The sequence below is a fragment of the Prionailurus bengalensis genome, chromosome D4 (assembly GCF_016509475.1).
Source record: "Prionailurus bengalensis isolate Pbe53 chromosome D4, Fcat_Pben_1.1_paternal_pri, whole genome shotgun sequence".
NCBI classification, from domain to species: Eukaryota; Metazoa; Chordata; class Mammalia; order Carnivora; family Felidae; genus Prionailurus; species Prionailurus bengalensis.
In genome coordinates this window covers 40,933,049-40,951,433 of record NC_057359.1, presented here as the reverse complement: position 1 = coordinate 40,951,433, position 18,385 = coordinate 40,933,049, and the positions used below count along the sequence as shown (strand labels likewise).

Sequence of the window (18,385 nt, the reverse complement as noted above, 5' to 3'; positions counted from 1 at the left end):
GTATTGTATGGATAATAAACAATTTATTATATGGATAAATAAATATATTGTATGGATAATAAATAACACTGCACATTCAGGCCTGCTTGACTCTAAAGCCTTAGATGAGGGCCTGTGAGTAGGAGGCGATGGTAGGTTGGGTGGGTGTCAAAGGTCAAGACAGCCAGTTCATCTGAGAACCCGGTAATGGGTTTTGAGAATGGCCTAAATAACAAGTTATTAGAAAGACCAAATAAGAACATCAATAGCAAAATGGTCAGAGGCAGAATCAAATCAGATTATAGAGTAAAAGGCGAGGATTGGATGGTGCAAGAATGGACTGGAAATATATGAAGGTGGGGTTTGGAGTGACAGTTGCAAGCAGTCTTGGGTTCCAATGGGTACAGGCTGTTCGGGTGGGGTGGCTGCCTTTACTTGAGAAGGGGAATGGAGCTAAAGCAACAACACATTTTCTATTATACAAAAAAAAAAAAAAAAAAAAACCAACTTCTTATACAATTTAATTCATTAAACATTTGTATTATCCATAAGGCCTATTCCTCAAATCAAAATAAAATATAAATTTTTATTGCTCTGCCCCTTAACAAGGTGTCAAATTGCTACACATTCTTCAAAGGCTCCTACATGCATCTCATCTTTTAATGGCAACGTTAGGAAGAATGGACACCACTTTCATCTGTGCTCCAAAGACTTTACACATGCCTATTTTTGTGATTTGCTTCTCTGTTTGTTTCCCTTGTTAGAAGAGGAACACATAAGAGCAGAGATCATGTCTTATCACATCTGTCTCCATAAAACAAGTAAAGTGGTAAACAAAACCCCCCAAATACCCATAATTATATTAAATGTATGTGGTCTAATCATCCAATTAAAAGACAGAGATTGTCAAATCGATAGACAAAACCAAACCAAACTATATTTTTTTTATAAGAAACCCACTATAAATATAAACACAGGTTAAAAGAATGGAAAAAATATATCATGCAAACACTAGTCAAAAAATATCTAGAGTGTGAAAAGTTGAAAACTGAAATTATAAAAATGAACAGTATGGTGAACATGGTCAAAACCAAAGCCTATATTCATTCAAGAAGATATTGAAACATGATTAATTCACTCCCATATTAAGGCAAAACTCCCTGAATCCTCTCTGAATATTCCATTCCTATGTCTCCCACTCAACAGCTAAATCCTTGAGATAGTTTTTAAATTCAGTGGTTTGTTTTGTTTTGTTTTGTTTTCTTTTTTCGTCAACTCCCACTTAACTTTCCATCTCCTACTGAAAGAGCCTTTGCTAAGGATCCCAAGGGCCTCCGTGCATTAAATCCAAAGGCCATTTTCAGTCCTCACTTTACTTGATCTTGGGCAACATGTGACACTATTGATATGTAACCCTTGTTAAAACACTCTATTCTCATGGCATCACATTTTTTTGGTTTTCATTTGATCTCTTTGCCTATTCCTTCACAGTCTCCTTTCCAACCTTATCTTCTTCTTCTCAAGCATTGTATGTTGGAGTTTTTCAAGCTTTAGTCTTAGGCTTTTTTTCCCTCTTACTCTAAAACTTTCCCAACATAGTCTCATTCTTGCTAACAGCTTCAAGTCCTATCTATATGACAATGACCTAAAATGTGCACCTCTAGGTTGGCATTTTGCTTGAATTCCCTATCAAGCCACCTTTTTTGGTATTTCCAGTTGGATGTCTCAAACATACCTCAAACTCAATATACTCAAAATTCAACTCACAATATTCTCTCCTATTCCATTGTTTCTCTCAGTAAATAAGGTCATTGATCCATTTCCAAAAGGAAAGAATCCAGGAATTATCTCGCATACCCCTTTCTCTTGTTCTTCGCATCCAATTGTTTCTTCATGTTACAGCCAAAATCATCTTTTTAAAAAACCAAACTGAGAATGTCACTCCTTCTTTAAAGTTTCCAATGACTTTCCCTTTACTCTTAAAACAAGGGCAACAGAGTCTGACTTCTCTCCTTCTCTCTAGACCATTCTTATCTCACTCAAGTCACTCTTTCCTTTGCTCTCTTTATTCCAGCCACACTGGTATTTCTCAATTTCTTCTTTCTATCATAGAGTCTTGTAGATGTTCCCATACACCTCCTGCTGATCTGGAACACTGCTTTCTTCCTGCATAACTCTTACCAAGTGTTCAGATATTAATTCAAGCATCACTGACCGTGAAAAGGCTTTGCCAATACCTTAGTCTAGGGTAGGCTCATTGGCTTAAAAAAACTCTTATATATGCTTTCGGTTCTTTCCTTTCAGGGCACTTATCCTGGTTATTAATTACACATCAGTTTAATTATATGAAAATAATTTCTTCTACTATTAGATTTTAAGTTCATAAGAGCAAGAATTATCTGTTTTGGTTCACATAATATTACTAGGACCAGAATTGTGCGTACTATAGAGTAGATGCTGAATAAATACTGAACTAATGGATAAAGAATTAAAAATATAATACAAAGAAAGCAGAGCTCAAGTAAGTAGAGACCAGAGAGCCAAAGAAGGAAGTTGATAACAAGTGGAAAAAAAAAAAAAAAACACAAGAGAGGAGTGCTTAAAGAAGAAAGTAGTTAAAAGCTTCATATGTTGCAGAAGAATTAAAAGGCATGAGAAGGAACATGGCATTGAAAGGCATGAATACAGAACAAGCAGAAAATAATTTGTGACCTCTGAGAAAATAGTTTCAGTGGAATGATAGACTCAGAAGCCAGAGAGCGGCAAAACTGAGGAATAAATGGGAGATGAGCATATAGAAGAAGCAAGGAGATCACTTTTCAAGAACGTGTCAGTGAAAAGGAGGGAAAAACAGGCTGCAAGAAAGGGCAGAGAGCTCAGTCACTGGACCATACTGACAGTGATCACAGAGGAAGAATTACAAACTCGAGGCTACAGTAGGAGGCAGATCAAAATGACAGGATTTGCAGCTGACGATGGGAGGTTAGTAAATAATCTTTTAATCCAATTACTTTCTATCAAGATAAGGGTGATAAAAATACTAGTGAACTTTTTTTTAGACTAACTACTCACTAAGAGCAAAGCCAAGTCTAAAGTGCTTCAACACTTCTCACTAGAGCTCCCAGTATCTCTGTTAGGGAGTAGGATCATTAGCCCATTTTACAGATGAAAACTCTACTGAGCCACACAATTTGCAATTGACAAAATTGAAATTAAATCCACATTTATTGACTTCTATGGCACACATTATTGATTCCTAATTCCCTTGTCCCTCGACTCATTATAGCTAAGAGTGTCCACACGACCCATTTCCAGACAATGGGATATAAGTGGAAATATGTTCAGAGCTTCCTGGGAAAACCTATTCTTTTTAAAAAATATAAATACTTGAATATATTTTTAGATATTTAATGAACTATTATCTATTAAATTTCTATTAAAATTTACCAGTATTTAAATAAATTTATATGAAATACAAATATTTAAATTGTTTTTAAAGGAAAAGCCTTCCAAGGCTTTTGTCAAACAGATATTTTTGAGCCACCCCATCCTTCTGACTTGGGTGTGATCGTAAATCCGAGATCTGGCTGCTGTCTTGTGACAATAAGGGAACAGCAGAGAAATCACAGAGAAGTTGGACCACTATCAGCCACAGGACAACAGACACCTACTTCTAGACTTCTTGCTATGTGTGGGAGAAAAGAACACAAAGAACCTGGATTTTCTTAAGTCATGTTGGTCAGGTTTTCTGTTATTTACACTTGATTGTATTCCTAACAGATATAATTCCAAAACCCATGCTCCTATCTACCAAACTGTACCACCTGTCATCTATGAAATACAGAGACTGAGGCTCTTCTCCTCAGAGAGTTCTGAAGGAGTTCAAGTGTGAAAAAGCATACACAAATATATTAAAAAAATAAAATTATTATGCCAATTTATTACTGTTTCAAAAATAGTCATTTTCAAATAAGGAAAGAGACCTGAGAGTAAAGATCCTATAGAGATACAGGATCGGGCAGCGTTCTCCTAGAAAGACACATTGTCACAGCCTGGGAGATTTTTCACATTACACATGTCCCCTTTTGAGAATCGTTGCTAGGGTGAACCACCTCTTACAAATAAGATGGTGAGCATCTCCTTACAGATGTGTTCAGAAGGGGAAAAGGCGGAGGAGTTGAGTTTTATGATGGTAGTGAGGCACACTTTCATTAAGGCATTAGTAGAACAATAACTGATAAAAAATTTTTTTGAATCCATGGGGAAACAATCCTACCTTATCAAGTTTGGCCTTTCTTAAAATAAAAGTAATTACTTTTATATGGATAGCAGTAACAAACAATAAATAATTGTATGACCCAACAAAGCTGACATAACTAAACAGTATAATGAAATACTAACCAATGGGACCAGAGAGCTCACAGGAAGAAATGTGAATAGGTTTCAGAGAAAGGCTAAAATAAATTTAAAATACTCAATTTTTTAAGTAAGTTTCCTCTTTAATTTCTCTTGGTGGAGATCAAATTTACTACCCCCTCATCAAGAAATTAACAAAGTCATTTTGAAAAACTGAACTTGGGGCACCTGGATGGCTCAGTTGGTGAAGCACCTGACTCTTGGTTTCGGCTCAGGTCATGATCTCACAGTTTGTAGATTCGAGCCCCACGTTGGGCTCCACACTGTCAGAGCCAAGCCTATTTGGGATTCTCTCTCCTCCCTCTCTCTCTGCCCCTCCCCTGCTTGTGTTTTCTCTCTAAATAAATAAATAAATAAGTAAACTTTAAAAATAAATAAATACAAACTAAACTCAACATCTCAGGTCCCAAATAATTGGTTTGTTCATTTATTGGATGAAGTGCCAGTATTTTCACTCAATGAGCATCAGTTAAACACCTACTATGGGCCAAACTGTTCTTGCCTCTAGAGCGAAGAGGAAATAGCAGTGAAGAAATGCCCCAAATCGCTTGTCTCTATGGAACTTATATTCTATGAGGGTAAGGAACAGACAATAAGCAAATAAATAAAATGAGGTTTATGTCAATCAATAACAAGTGCTACAGTGAAATAAAACAAGGAAGATGAAAGGTACGTAGGCAATATGGGGCGAGAATGAGACAGAGGTTGGGGGTGGGGGAAGGCTGGTAGCTGCAATTTTCAATACTATGGTCATTTCATGGGACGCGAGCACCTGAGCTAAGATCTGACGGAGCTGAAGAACTAACCCACAGCCACGCAGCTATTTGCTTTCATGCTAACTCTTTTTCTGTTGAATACACCATTGAAAAGGGTCAATCACTGAATGGCAAAATGATACCATTTTTTCCCTACAAGTCACCCTGATCCATTACAATCAAACGAAAAGAGGAAAAAAGACATTCCAATGATTGGTAATCTTCTGAATCTCACTGTTGATACATCTGACTTTGGAGAAAAAAGTTTAAATGCTTATTTTATTCCCTTATTCACTGTTTGATACTCCCCAAACACATATTTCAAATGTAGAACATTTTGTTTAGTCTTAAATGAGCCCAAATTTCATCCTGGGCTAAAATTTGAAGACATAAAATGGCTGCTGAAACTGAATTTTAATCATGTAGATGAATCACAACATGCATCTTTAGCTAGGCATGTATTATGGATAAGTCTAGTTTTCTACAGAGAATCATCACATGTTCTAATTACCATTTTGGTTATACGCATAATTAATAATATTCTGTCTTAATGGGACACACTGAATCTTCAGACAGTTGCAAGCTTTAACTATGCATACTGCCAAATCCAACTGTCAGCTGCCCTGCCAAACACAAAGGAATCTTGATGTCGTGTTTTAGCATTGATAACAGTATGCATATCTTTATACATGATACAATGGAAAAATTAATTGCCTTTCTTTCCTCAAAATTTTCTCCACACTAATAATTTTACATTGCTTGATTGATCATTTGCGCTAAATTATATATATTGGTGAGTGATCTTATGAGCCATAAAAACATGAATGTAATGTGACCCAAGACACAGAGAAAAAATTAAAAAAACATCGCAGGACTTACTGATTGTAAACTTTCATTTTCCCGTAAACAAGCTGTGTGAAGTTCTGATTTCAACGTTGCAATGTGACTTCGATGAGATGTCATTTCCTTCTCTAATGTAGCAATTCTAGTGCTTGCAAGCTGGTAGACATCCATGAAACTTTTAATCATAGCCTTAAGAAATAAATATAATGTCACAGACAATTCAAATAAAGCTGTCCCCAAAGAAGAATTTCCATAATTTGAAAGCAAAGTCATTAAAATTTTAAAATAAACAACTTTTCATCTTTCTTTAAAATAAGAAAGCTAAAGTTCACATTTTATATTGAGAACAGTGACTATTTTAAGAAAGTTTGGGAGAAAATAATTGAGATTTCTTTTCCAGAGTATATATTTAAATAAGATGTACTTTGATCTATTGTGCTTAAAATTTAGAATGCAATTTTTAAAGATGGCACACTTATTTGCTGTGTAAAGTTAAATTCAAGTTGCAATTTGACCTAAATTTCAATCTTAAGACACACAATAGATGGATATATATAAGCAAGATATTTTAAAATGAGCTGAGTTACTAAAATTTTCAATCCACCTAAAAAAAAAACAAACAAACAAGTGTTTTGAAACAAAAGGAGCTGAAATAATCCTGTCATTGGATAAGAGCAAATAATGTGATTCTTATATTGTACAAAAAGCATAATTTTTTCATTCATATAATAGAAGATTGCTCTTACACTATGTATAATAAAATAAATAACATAAGCAAGTGTGTATAAGTTTTTCTCCCCGCTAAATAAATTCTATTTGGGGGACTGTTAAACCTCTGTATTACATTTTATTCATATTTTATAGGCTTTTTCTTCTAAAGCAACTAGTAGTGAATTTTGAGTCCAAGAATATTATCACACCTTTTTTCAAAAAAGTCTTTTAAAATACTTCAAATATAGCAAAAATCAAATATTTCAAAGACATATTCAGATACAATGTTATATTATTTACAAGAAAAAAAAGTGTTCTAACCACAGCTACATATTAGTAAAATGGTAAGACAGTCTGAGCATTTCCAAATTATATTCAATCTGAAGGGTCTTATTTGGAAAAGCTTTGAGAAACGAGATATTTGAGCAATTCCAAATGCACATGAAATAATTTGGTGAACAAAAAGTAAGAAACAATGTATACAATGTCTAAGAAACAGAAGTACACTAGCCATTTGTAGGTAATAGTAAGAAAATTCATACCTTTTTGCCTAATAAATTCCTATTTGCCCTAAAACATTAAGCTCAGACACCATCTTTTTCAAGAAGTCTTTTTTGAACCCAAAGGCACTGTTAATTTTTACTCTGGCCCTGTGTGGGCCCCTCATGCTTGCTTTTACTATAACGTTTATCGCTTTAGCAGAAATATATCAGTTTACGTGTTTATCTTTACTAGACCGAGGAGCTCCTAAAGCCAGACACTAGGCCGAATCTCTGTATCACCATGGATGTTAGTGGCCCACGGTGAGCGCTTGTTTGAATGAATGAATGAATGAATGAATGAAGGTAAAACTGGAAAATATTAAAAAACCACAAGTTGAAGCCATATGTTGGCATAGAATGCCTTATAGGAAAGGATGAAGATATTTGGGGAAATACAATCTTAACACTCTAATGTATAAATCATTAACCATACTTTGTTTAAATCAAAAAAGAAGTGAAAGCATGGCTGTAGGCACAAAAGGATATGATACACAGAAGAGAATTCTATTACCCAACACTAAATAAGCCTGGTATGACTTCATGTTTGGGAACATCTCTACCTTACTTTGAGTTATTTCAAGGTGTGCTTATAGCTAATACTAACACAAAATATTCCCCTGGGCTTCAAAAGTATGTAAAATTCAGAAACTATAAAACCATATCTTCTTCTTCCAATGCCAAGTCTCTCTCCACTCTTATAAATTCACTTATCTCCACCATTGAGATAGTGGAACCAAAAATCACAAGTCCTCTCTTTGTCTGGTCATCACTCTGCTACTTACTTAGCTTTACACTGCTGGGCAATGTTACGTCATCTCTCTGAACTTCCATTTTATCCCTCCATGAAATAGAAAGAAGGGTCATTTTCTTGCCTACTACCAACCTGTTGTACGGCTCAGATAATGAAAAATCTACGATAAAGTCATTCTCTCAATCCTTCAACTACATTGCAGCTATATAAGAAAGCCCTCTAAAAATGGTAAACTACTGAATTTCATTGAGTATTACCATTGCTCTATTTTTATTTTTGATGTTTATTTATGTTTGAGAGAGGGAGAGACAGAGTTTGGGGGGGGGGGGAGGAGCAAAGAGAGACAGAGACACAGAATGCGAAGTAGGCTCCAGGCTCCCAGCTGTCAGCACAGAGCCCTGGGCCAAGGCTTGAACTCACCAACCATGAGATCATGACCTGAGCCGAAGTTGGACACTTAACCACCTGAGCCACCCAGGCGCCCTGTTCTGTTTTTAAATTCTCCACTAAGATATTAATGAGACAACCTGTGATAGGTGGTTTGTATACATATGTTCTTATTATATAAGGATCTAAAATGTATAAAAGGCATAAAAAGATATGTAGGTGCTTAATGAATAAAAAAAGTACTTTTCTATCAGTAATAGGCTCCTGGATTATGATTTCACTGTATGTCACAATGGAACTGGCCTCTAACATTTAAGAATAAAAAAGCTCAACATTTAAAAAAGTTATCCTATTTCCTAAATTTGGAGAAACATATTTCATGAATTCTCATGTACATGATACCCTTAAAGGAATACATAATATAAATTATATTCCTTCAAACCTTTTTTTAAAAAAAATAAAAGACTTTTTGAGAAGTTACATCTGAATTTTTATATGGTGGACGAAACAAAAGTCATAATTATTTTGGCTCCTTCCTTGATCTACTTTTTTTTTAATTTTTTTTTTAACATTTATTTATTTTTGAGACAGAGAGACAGAGCATTAACAGGGGAGGGTCAGAGAGAGGGAAACACAGAATCTGAAACGGCTCCAGGCTCTGAGCTGTCAGCACAGAGCCCGACGCGGGGCTTGAACTCACGGACCTCGAAATCATGACCTGAGACAAAGTCGGCCGCTTAACCGACTGAGCCACCCAGGCGCCCCCTTGATCTACTTTTAATAACTAAATTCTAATATTCAGTGCAGTATTAAGAGAAATCATATATTACTTCTTTAGAACACTAAAAAGAATACAGAAATAAACTGTTTTTGCATAGGATTTAGAACATTAAACATTTTAAATCTTTTATTTATTTACTTTTTTAATTTTAGACAGAGGATACAAGCCGGGGAGAGGGGCAGAAGGAGAGAGAGAGAATTTCTCTTTTAATGTTTATTTATTTTGAGAGAGAGAGGGAGAGAGCACACGCGTGAGCAGGGGAGAGGCAGAGAGAGGGGGAGAGGGAGAATTCCAAGCAGGCTCTGAGCTGTCAGCACGGAGCCAGATGTGGGGCTTGGTCCCACAAACCATGAGATCATGACCTGAGCCGAAATCAAGAGTTGGATGCTCAACAGACTCAGCCACCAAGGCGCCCCTAAGATCTTTGAAAGCAGAATTTTGTTTGAGAGATGAAAGCAGGGTTGTTTTTACAACACCTATATATGATGTCTTTTCAGAGACATCTGAAAAGGAACAGTGATAAATACAACATGTTTCATGGTACAAATAGGTTTAAAAACGACCCCACCTTTCTAAAATGAAAACCTCCTTCAGAACTGAAAGGTGTGGTGGGGGTCAGGGGTCAGTGACATTGCAGTTATTTAAAGAAGCACCAGATCTTTTGAAGAATAAAGAATGTTAACTTTCAATATTAAAAAGTGATTCAAACTGTGTAATAAAGGATTCTAGCGAAAATCCATCTCTTTAATACAAAGAAAGGCATCAAGTTGGTAGAATAAGTGGAAATGACAGTCTGGATCAACTGAGGGGGGTGGGGAAGGAAGGAGCGAGCATCTGATGACTTCTGCATCAATCTCCCAAAGTCTAAGCTTTCACAACACACCTCTCGCCCATATTAAAACATCACACCGTTCTACATTAGCAAACAACGACAGCACAGCACGGTACTGCATATAGCGTGCCCAGCGCTGGAGAATGTATTCCGTGTCATCTTGGGCCCTGGGGATTTGGACCATGTATCTCAGTGGGGCTTATCTAGTTACACGAGAAACAGAACAAAAGACAGTTTCTGGACCAGAAGAGCCTTTTGTTTCAGAGATCATCTAGAGTGTTTATAAATCAACATAACAAGATGAGAGAATCCAAACAGAATTCCACCTCCTGTTCATTTTAAGGGAAAGTATAAGTGTTTTACTGTGCAAAAAATTTCTGAGCTACAAATAGGTGACTGTCACTTGAGCATGAGGATAATATTTATATAACTCGTTATGTATGTATTATGTAATTTAGACCGACTTCAAAATTGAATTTCAGGGGAAATGGGATCCTTGGGAACCTGATGTCAGGAGGAGAAATTAGTGGAAAATGTCATAAGACCTAGATGCCAAAATAGTAAATCTTTTACTTATATTTTTGAGTAATTGGGAGGCAAAAACCTCAGATATTTCACTTTAAGTATACCTATAGATATACTTCATTTCTATATACTATATAAAGTAAATATGCCATGTAAAATACCAAATATGTGAAATATAAAAAGTCCCCATAAAATGGGGATAATAATTCTTTTTTTTTTTTTTTGAGAGAGAGAGAGAGAGAGAGAGAGAGAGAGCGAGCAGGGGGAGAACAGTGGGAGAGAAGCATAGGGAGAGAGAGAGAAAGAGAGAGAGCAAGAGAGAATCTTTAGCAGAGCTTGATCCCACGACCCTGGGATCATGACCTGAGCCGAAATCAAGAGTCAGACACTCAACCTACTGAGCCATCGACGTGCCCCACTAATTCCTATCTTATAAAGATTTTGTGAGGATTAAATGAGTATTAAGACCTGAAAAGATCTCACCTATCTGAAACATAGGAAACACTCAGGTAAATGTTAGCTGTCATAAAAATAATGACATCAAATTAGGAAAAATATTTTTTAGCTCATAAAACAAAGATTCAATATTTCTGAGGGGTATTATTAGACATGATGTAAACATTTTAAATATTAGGTATTCCACACATATGGAATATATTAAAGGCCTTCCAAACATAAAGAATTTAATTTTTTTTTTTTTTTGAGAGAGAGCATGAGTGTGTGTGAGCATGAGCAAGGAAAGGGCAGAGGGAGAGAGAATCCTAAGCAGGCTCCACACTCCATGCAGAGCCCCACATGGGACTCAGTCTCATAACTGTGAGATCATAACCGGAGCCAAAATCAAGAGTCAGACGCTTAACCAACCGAGCCACCCAGGCGCCCCTCAAGTGCAAAGAATTTCAGAGGCTGATGAATATTTACTTCCTAACAACAAAACTTCCCACTGATAATAAAACAGTTCCTATTTATAATGTTATTCTTATAAGTTCTTCTTTAAATTCCAGTTAGTTAACACACAGTGTAATATTAGTTTCAAGGGTACGATATAGTGATTCAACATTTGCATACATCACCCAGTGCTCACCCCAAGTGCCCTCCTTAATCACCCATTTACCCCATTCCTCCACCCACCTCCCCTCCAGCAACCCTCAGTTTGTTCTCTATATTTAAGAGTCTCTCACGGTTTGCCTTCTCTCTGTTTGTATCTTACTTTATTTTTCCTTCCCTTTCCCTATGTTCATCTGTTTTGTTTTTTAAATTCAACATATGAGTGAAATCATATATTTGTCTTTCTCTGATTGACTTATTTCATTTAGCATAATACACTCTAGTTCCACCTACATTGTTACAAATGGCAAGATCTCATTTGTGTGTGTGTGTGGCTGAGTAATATCCCATTGTATATATACCACATCTTCTTTATCCACTCATCAGTTGATGGACATTAGGGTTCTTTCCATAATTTGGCTATTGTTGATAGCGCTGCTATAAACATTGAGGTGCAGGTGTCCCTTCAAATCAGCATTTTTGTATCCTTTGGATAAATACCTAGTAGTGCAATTGCCGGGTGTAGGGTAGTCCTATTTTTAACTTTTGGAGGAAACTCCATACTGTTTTTCAGAGTAGCTGCACCAGTTTGCATTCCCAGCAACAGTGGGATGGGATGGGGTTTTTATTTTATTTTATTTTATTTTTTGAATTTTTTATTTTTATTTTTTTTCAATATATGAAGTTTATTGTCAGATTGGTTTCCATACAACACCCAGTGCTCATCCCAAAAGGTGCCCTCCTCAATACCCATCACCCACCCTCTCCTCCCTCCCACCCCCCATCAACCCTCAGTTTGTTCTCAGTTTTTAAGAGTCTCTTATGCTTTGGCTCTCTCCCACTCTAACCTCTTTTTTTTTTTTCCTTCCCCTCCTCCATGGGTTTCTGTTAAGTTTCTCAGGATCCACATAAGAGTGAAAACACATGGTATCTGTCTTTCTCTGTATGGCTTATTTCACTTAGCATCACACTCTCCAGTTCCCTCCACGTTGCTACAAAGGGCCATATTTCATTCTTTCTCATTGCCACGTAGTACTCCATTGTGTATATAAACCACAATTTCTTTATCCATTCGTCAGTTGATGGACATTTAGGCTCTTTCCATAATTTGGCTATTGTTGAGAGTGCTGCTATAAACATTGGGGTACAAGTGCCCCTATGCATCAGTACTCCTGTCTGGGATGGGTTTTTTTAAATAATTTTCTAAATAGAATGCTTTTGACAGCCACTTGCCATCAAAGAGAAGGACTACAGATTTGGAATCCTTCTCTTTTTGTGAAAGAAAATACTATAATTCAGACTAAGTTCAAGAGTACTTTGAAGCACTTCATCACAAGAAAAACAGTGATCTATTATATTGGAGATTTTAAAGACTACTTTTTAACTCATTGTACACTATTGTAAAATTTACTCTCTGTAAAATAATTTAATCCATAAACTCACTTAACCGGACAGGGTACATAACAGTTCATGCTGAAACACAAAAGAAGTAAAGAAACAAGCAAGGATGCCACTCTCAGCCCCTCTTCATGGTGAAATCCTTCCACCTTCCTTTAACACACCTTATGGGAACATTAATGTCTAAAAAAATGGACCAAGTGATACGCCAGTCCATTTCAAAGAATAACAATTGTATTTCTTACGTTACAGAAAAAAAGGGAGCATCCTTTGTCTTGCCTACCCACCGGGATGTACCTGATCTCCAAAGTGAGTTAGAATGGAAAAAAAAAAAAGAACTTCTAAATATAGCTTGTATTTTAGACTACATTTAGTTCTTTTAATGGACTTTATTTCTTAGAGCAGTTTTCAGTTCACAGAAAAATTCGGGAGAAAGTACAGAGTTCCGGTACACACCCAAACCTCCCAACTATCAACACCCTGCACAGAGTGGTACACCTGTTACCACCCGCATTGACAGTTCATCACCCAAAGTCCACAGATCACATTAGGAATGACTCTTGATGGCGTGTATTCTATGAGTTTTAGCAAATATATAATAACGTATATCCATCATTACGGTAGCCTACAGAAGAGCTTCACTGCCCTCAAAATCCCCTACGCTCCATCTTTTATCCCGCCCTCCTCCCTAACCCCTGACAACACTGATCTTTTTACTGTCTCCATAGTTTTTATATTAGCTTTTAAATCTTTCTCTTTAAGATTTTTTGAAATCACATCTTTTTAAACTGTTTTCTACATTATATGTAATATATGTATATACATTATATATATATATATGTATATATATATGTGTTATAAAGAAATAGATACACATATACTGCGGCTGCTCAAAAATGAGAGTGAGCGATCAACAAGTTTAGAGAGCACTCGTCCACACTGTGAGGCGACTAGTTCGGGTAGCACACCAGAAGCAAGCACGCTAGTGATGTGCTGGTGCTGAGGGGACGGCAGCAGCCCTGTGTGTCCCCGGAGACTGAAAGAGTGAGGGCCCTAGAATCAGAGAAGCAGAGTAGGGCCCCAGCAGCCTCTACATCCAGAAGACAATCCACCAGCCCACGGTACCTGACTGCACGCACATCCCACTTCTCTCCCTGATGCCCAGATATAGTGCCAACAACCAGGAACCTCATCTACAGAAGCACAGAAGCAGAACTCCACTCTAGGGGACCGAAACCCATTTGCTGCATGACAGATGACCAAAAACTAAATGGCTTCAGCAACACATTTTTAGTATTTCGTACTTTCTGTGGATCTAGCACCGGTTAGCTGGGTGCTCTGCTCAGGGTCCCAGCAGGCTGAAATCAAGGGGTCAAATGCAGATGCAGTCTCATCTGAGACTCAGGGTCCTCTTCCAAGCCCATGCAAAGTAGAGTTTATTTCCTGAAGTTTGTAGAATCGAGGTCTCTGTTTTCTTGTTGGCCATCAGTCAGGGTCACTCTTGGTTCCTAGAGACCGCCCTCATGTTGTTGCTGGATGGACCCCTCCTTTCTCTACATGGCTCCTTGCTTTTCTCCAGGTCAGCAACAGAGCATCTCCCTCACTTCACCTTCTTTTAAAAGGCTCACCTGATTAGGTCAGGCCCACCCAGGATGATCTCATATTTACTGGTCTTGCTTGCCCACCCTCAAAAGAAGGAGATTAATTACATGGTGTATGTACAACCAGGGGGAAGGGAAGGGTCTTGTGGGCCATCTTAGAAGTCTGATTATCATACCCTATACAAAAATTAACTCAAAATTGACCACAGACTTAAATGTAAAACATAAAACTATAGAACTCTTAGGAAAAAAAAATAGGAGAAAATCTTTGGCATCTTTGGGCTTGGTGAAGGGTTCTGAGACATGATACTGAAAGCATAATCCATACAAGGAAAAAAAAAAACCCCAATAAACTGAACTTCACCTGAACTTCACCAAAAGATCCTGTTACTATGGTTAAAAGAAAGCTACCATAGGAGAAAATATTTTCAAACCACATATCTGATAAAGAACTAGTTTCTAGCATATGTTTTTTTAAAAACTCTCAAAACTCAACAGTAAAAAGACAAACATTCCAATTAGAAAATGAGCAAGAGACACTAAGATACATTTTACCAAAGAGAACATAACAGATCTCACATACGCACATTAAAAGATTTTCAAAATCACAAGCCATTAGAGAATGAAAAGAAGCAGAGTGAGATATTACTCTGCATCTACCAGTATGGCTAAAAGAAGAAACTGTGACATCAAAAACCAACAAGGAAGCAGAGAAACTGGAACTCTCCTATGTTATGGCAAGAATGAAAAATGGTACAGTCACTCTGGAAAACCGTTTGGCGATTTCTTTAAAAATTAAGCATGCAATTACATTTGGCCCAGAAATCAGTCCTGGCCTTTTTTTCCTAGAGAAATTAAAAAAAAATTTTTTTTTGTTCACACAAAAATCTGTACATGAATGTTCAGAACAGCTTTACATGTAATAGCCCAAAGTTGGAAACAACCAAGCTGTTCCTCAATGAGTGGCGTCACACATTGTAGAACATCCATACATGACTACTCATAGAACAGAAAGGAACAAACTACAGACAGACACAACTTGGATGGATTCAAGGGCACTATGCTGAGTGGGGGGCGGGGGGGGGAGTCAATCTCAAAAGATCACATTCGGTAGGATTTCATTTATTTATCATGGACAAAATCAGACAGACAGAAAACATTTCATGGTTACCAGGGCTTAGGGGTGATTTCAGGGGGAGGGGCTGAAATGTCTCTAAAATGGTCAGCTGATGGAGATCTCTGTGGTGACACAACAGTCCTGCATCTTGAGTGTGGTGGAGGCTACACAAATATATCCACATGATAAAATGTCACAGAACTATACATACACACTGTACCGGTGTCCTTTCTCTGGTTTTGATATTGTACTAAAGTTAAGTAGGATGTAACATGGGGGAAACTGGATGAAGGATACTATTTTTGCAACTTCTTGTGACTCTATAATTATATCAAAATAAAAAGGTAAAAAAAAGCAAAGCAAAGTACATATGCGTGTGTGTCGGATGCTAATGTTTAACTAAAAAGGTTATATATACAGACTTAGTTACACATCTGAACATATTTTAGAAACAAGTAAACAAGAGAAGAACAAAACTTCTCCCAAAACCTTTAAATGATACCTACTTATCTGACAAAGGCCTGGACTAGATCTTCTTAGATCTTAGCCAGTCTTCTGCCTATAACTCCCAAAGACTCCTTCATGCAGACACATGAACAAGACAACCTAGAATTTTGCTTATCACATTCAACCTGAGAGGATGTCAGACACCTGTCTGTATTTGCTCACTGAGTATCACAGCAATGACGGCTATCCTGGGGCCAGAGTACAGCCTATGGTCTCGAAGGAGTCAATATAATCTGAAGGGCATTTGCCCCCAGCTCTATTCTCCCCTCGAAGTCAATCCCACGTCTGCCCCAGAGTAGGCCAAGGACAGAGGTGAACCCCACACTCTTCCACCAGGAATCTCACCCAATGAGTTGGGATGTATGGGAGTCAATAAACCCTAGGTTTGATCAAATCTTTGCCCAAAGGTATTCTTGCTTCCTTCATAGTTCCCACACTGCAAGGCTTACCTGGACCCCAGTCTTAGCAAAAGCAGTTACTATGTGCCAAACATCACAGTATGAGCTTTGCATACTCTTCTAATTCTGGCAATAATCCTCTAAGGACTCATATTATCTCTACTTTACACATTAGGAAACCAAGGCTCAGTGATGTTCTAAGTACCTTATCCAAGGTCGTAGCACATAAATAATGGAACTGAGATTCAAATTCACGTCTGTTCAATTCCAAAGCCCCTGCTCATTCCATATGCTGCAAGTTTCCCAGGTTGCTTTATATTGGTTTAGTGGGGTCTTTGGTTTGTTTGGTTTTGGCTGTCTATCACACAAAGTTTCTTAGTAAAACCAGCAGAATAAATCTAGGCTTTCCAAGTTTCAAAAAATTGCACGGCTAGTCTATCACAACATTCATTTAAGTGTCAATTTAATCCACACTCTCTCCTCTATTGATGGAAAAGGTACAAAAGAAAAGCCTCTCTTGAATTTTGCTATAAAACCGGGATTTTCAAAGATCTCAAACTCAATAATTATTATACTGCCCTACCTCTGAACAACCAATTTTCACTTATGTAATGGAAATAAATATTTACTTCAAGTAAAGGAACTTCAGGTGGTATTTTCTTAAGGATTTAATTCATTCTATAGAATGGGTTCAATAAACATTTGCCACAAATTAATGAATCCTTATTCTGTCCTAATATGTTACATTATTTCTATACTGGCCCCCCAAACCTCTGGGTTCTAGAAAAATGTAATTTGAAAGAAGGCTGTGAGTTCATTTTAATGAGAAGAAAATTAAGTTTACAAATTAAAGCAAATCTATTATTCATACAATAGATTATTTTGAAAAATGAGAAGCCTTGGGAAAACAACTTCTAGTGTGTTTAACTGACTTACGTATGTAAAATGGCAATGTGTTGTACATCTCTTAACATCTTGACTTGAGGATCTGACGTTATCAGTGAAAGACATCAGAAGAAAAATACCAAGACCCCAAAAGACCAATATCCCAAGTCCTGCCCACCCAGAACGGGTTCTTCTGACTCATAAATTCTCATTCCAAATGAGATCCATGCATACTGGACATATACATGGAAGGAACAGGACTCCAAGAGGTTCTACTTAATTTCCATTTTACCTGCTAAGAATAAAGAAGGCTTTTATCCTCTCATATCCAGAAAATTACCTGGTAGAAAAATGACCTTTCCTTTATGTAGCAACTCGGATTTTGGTGAACCGAGGTTTCACCTCTCTCTCATACAAGATGCTTTTCCATTCCTGGACAACCTCCTTTTGACCCTAGATGTCCTAGGTTTCTGTTTGCATGTACTAGAATTACTCTGTTTGCTTTAGAGACTGGCCTGGGCCCCTGCCATCCACTTAAGATTATGTGCTCCTATTTATTTAGTACAGGGCATGGTTAAAAACATGTGTAACTAGATATTTAATGCAATGTACAGACACTGAAATGCTTCATTGTAATGACGGTGACGATGATGAGGATAGTAAATGTGTCGGGCTATTAGAAGGAAAAAATTGGGGGCGCCTGGGTGGCGCAGTCGGTTAAGCGTCCGACTTCAGCCAGGTCACGATCTCGCGGTCCGTGAGTTCGAGCCCCGCATCCGGCTCTGTGCTGACAGCTCAGAGCCTGGAGCCTGTTTCAGATTCTGTGTCTCCCTCTCTCTCTGCCCCTCTCCCACTCATGCTCTGTCTGTGTCTCAAAAATAAATAAACGTTAAAAAAAAATTAAAAAAAA

The 18,385-nt window shown here is 37.3% G+C and overlaps 1 protein-coding gene across 1 annotated transcript in view; it reads right to left on the bottom strand.

The window, feature by feature from the left end:
* CCDC171 (coiled-coil domain containing 171) overlaps nucleotides 1–18,385 on the bottom strand; it is a 315,466-nt gene that overhangs the window by 39,492 nt on the left and 257,589 nt on the right. The window contains 1 exon segment of the mRNA XM_043566993.1: nucleotides 6,030–6,182. Within this exon segment, the coding sequence (XP_043422928.1) occupies nucleotides 6,030–6,182 (153 nt within the window).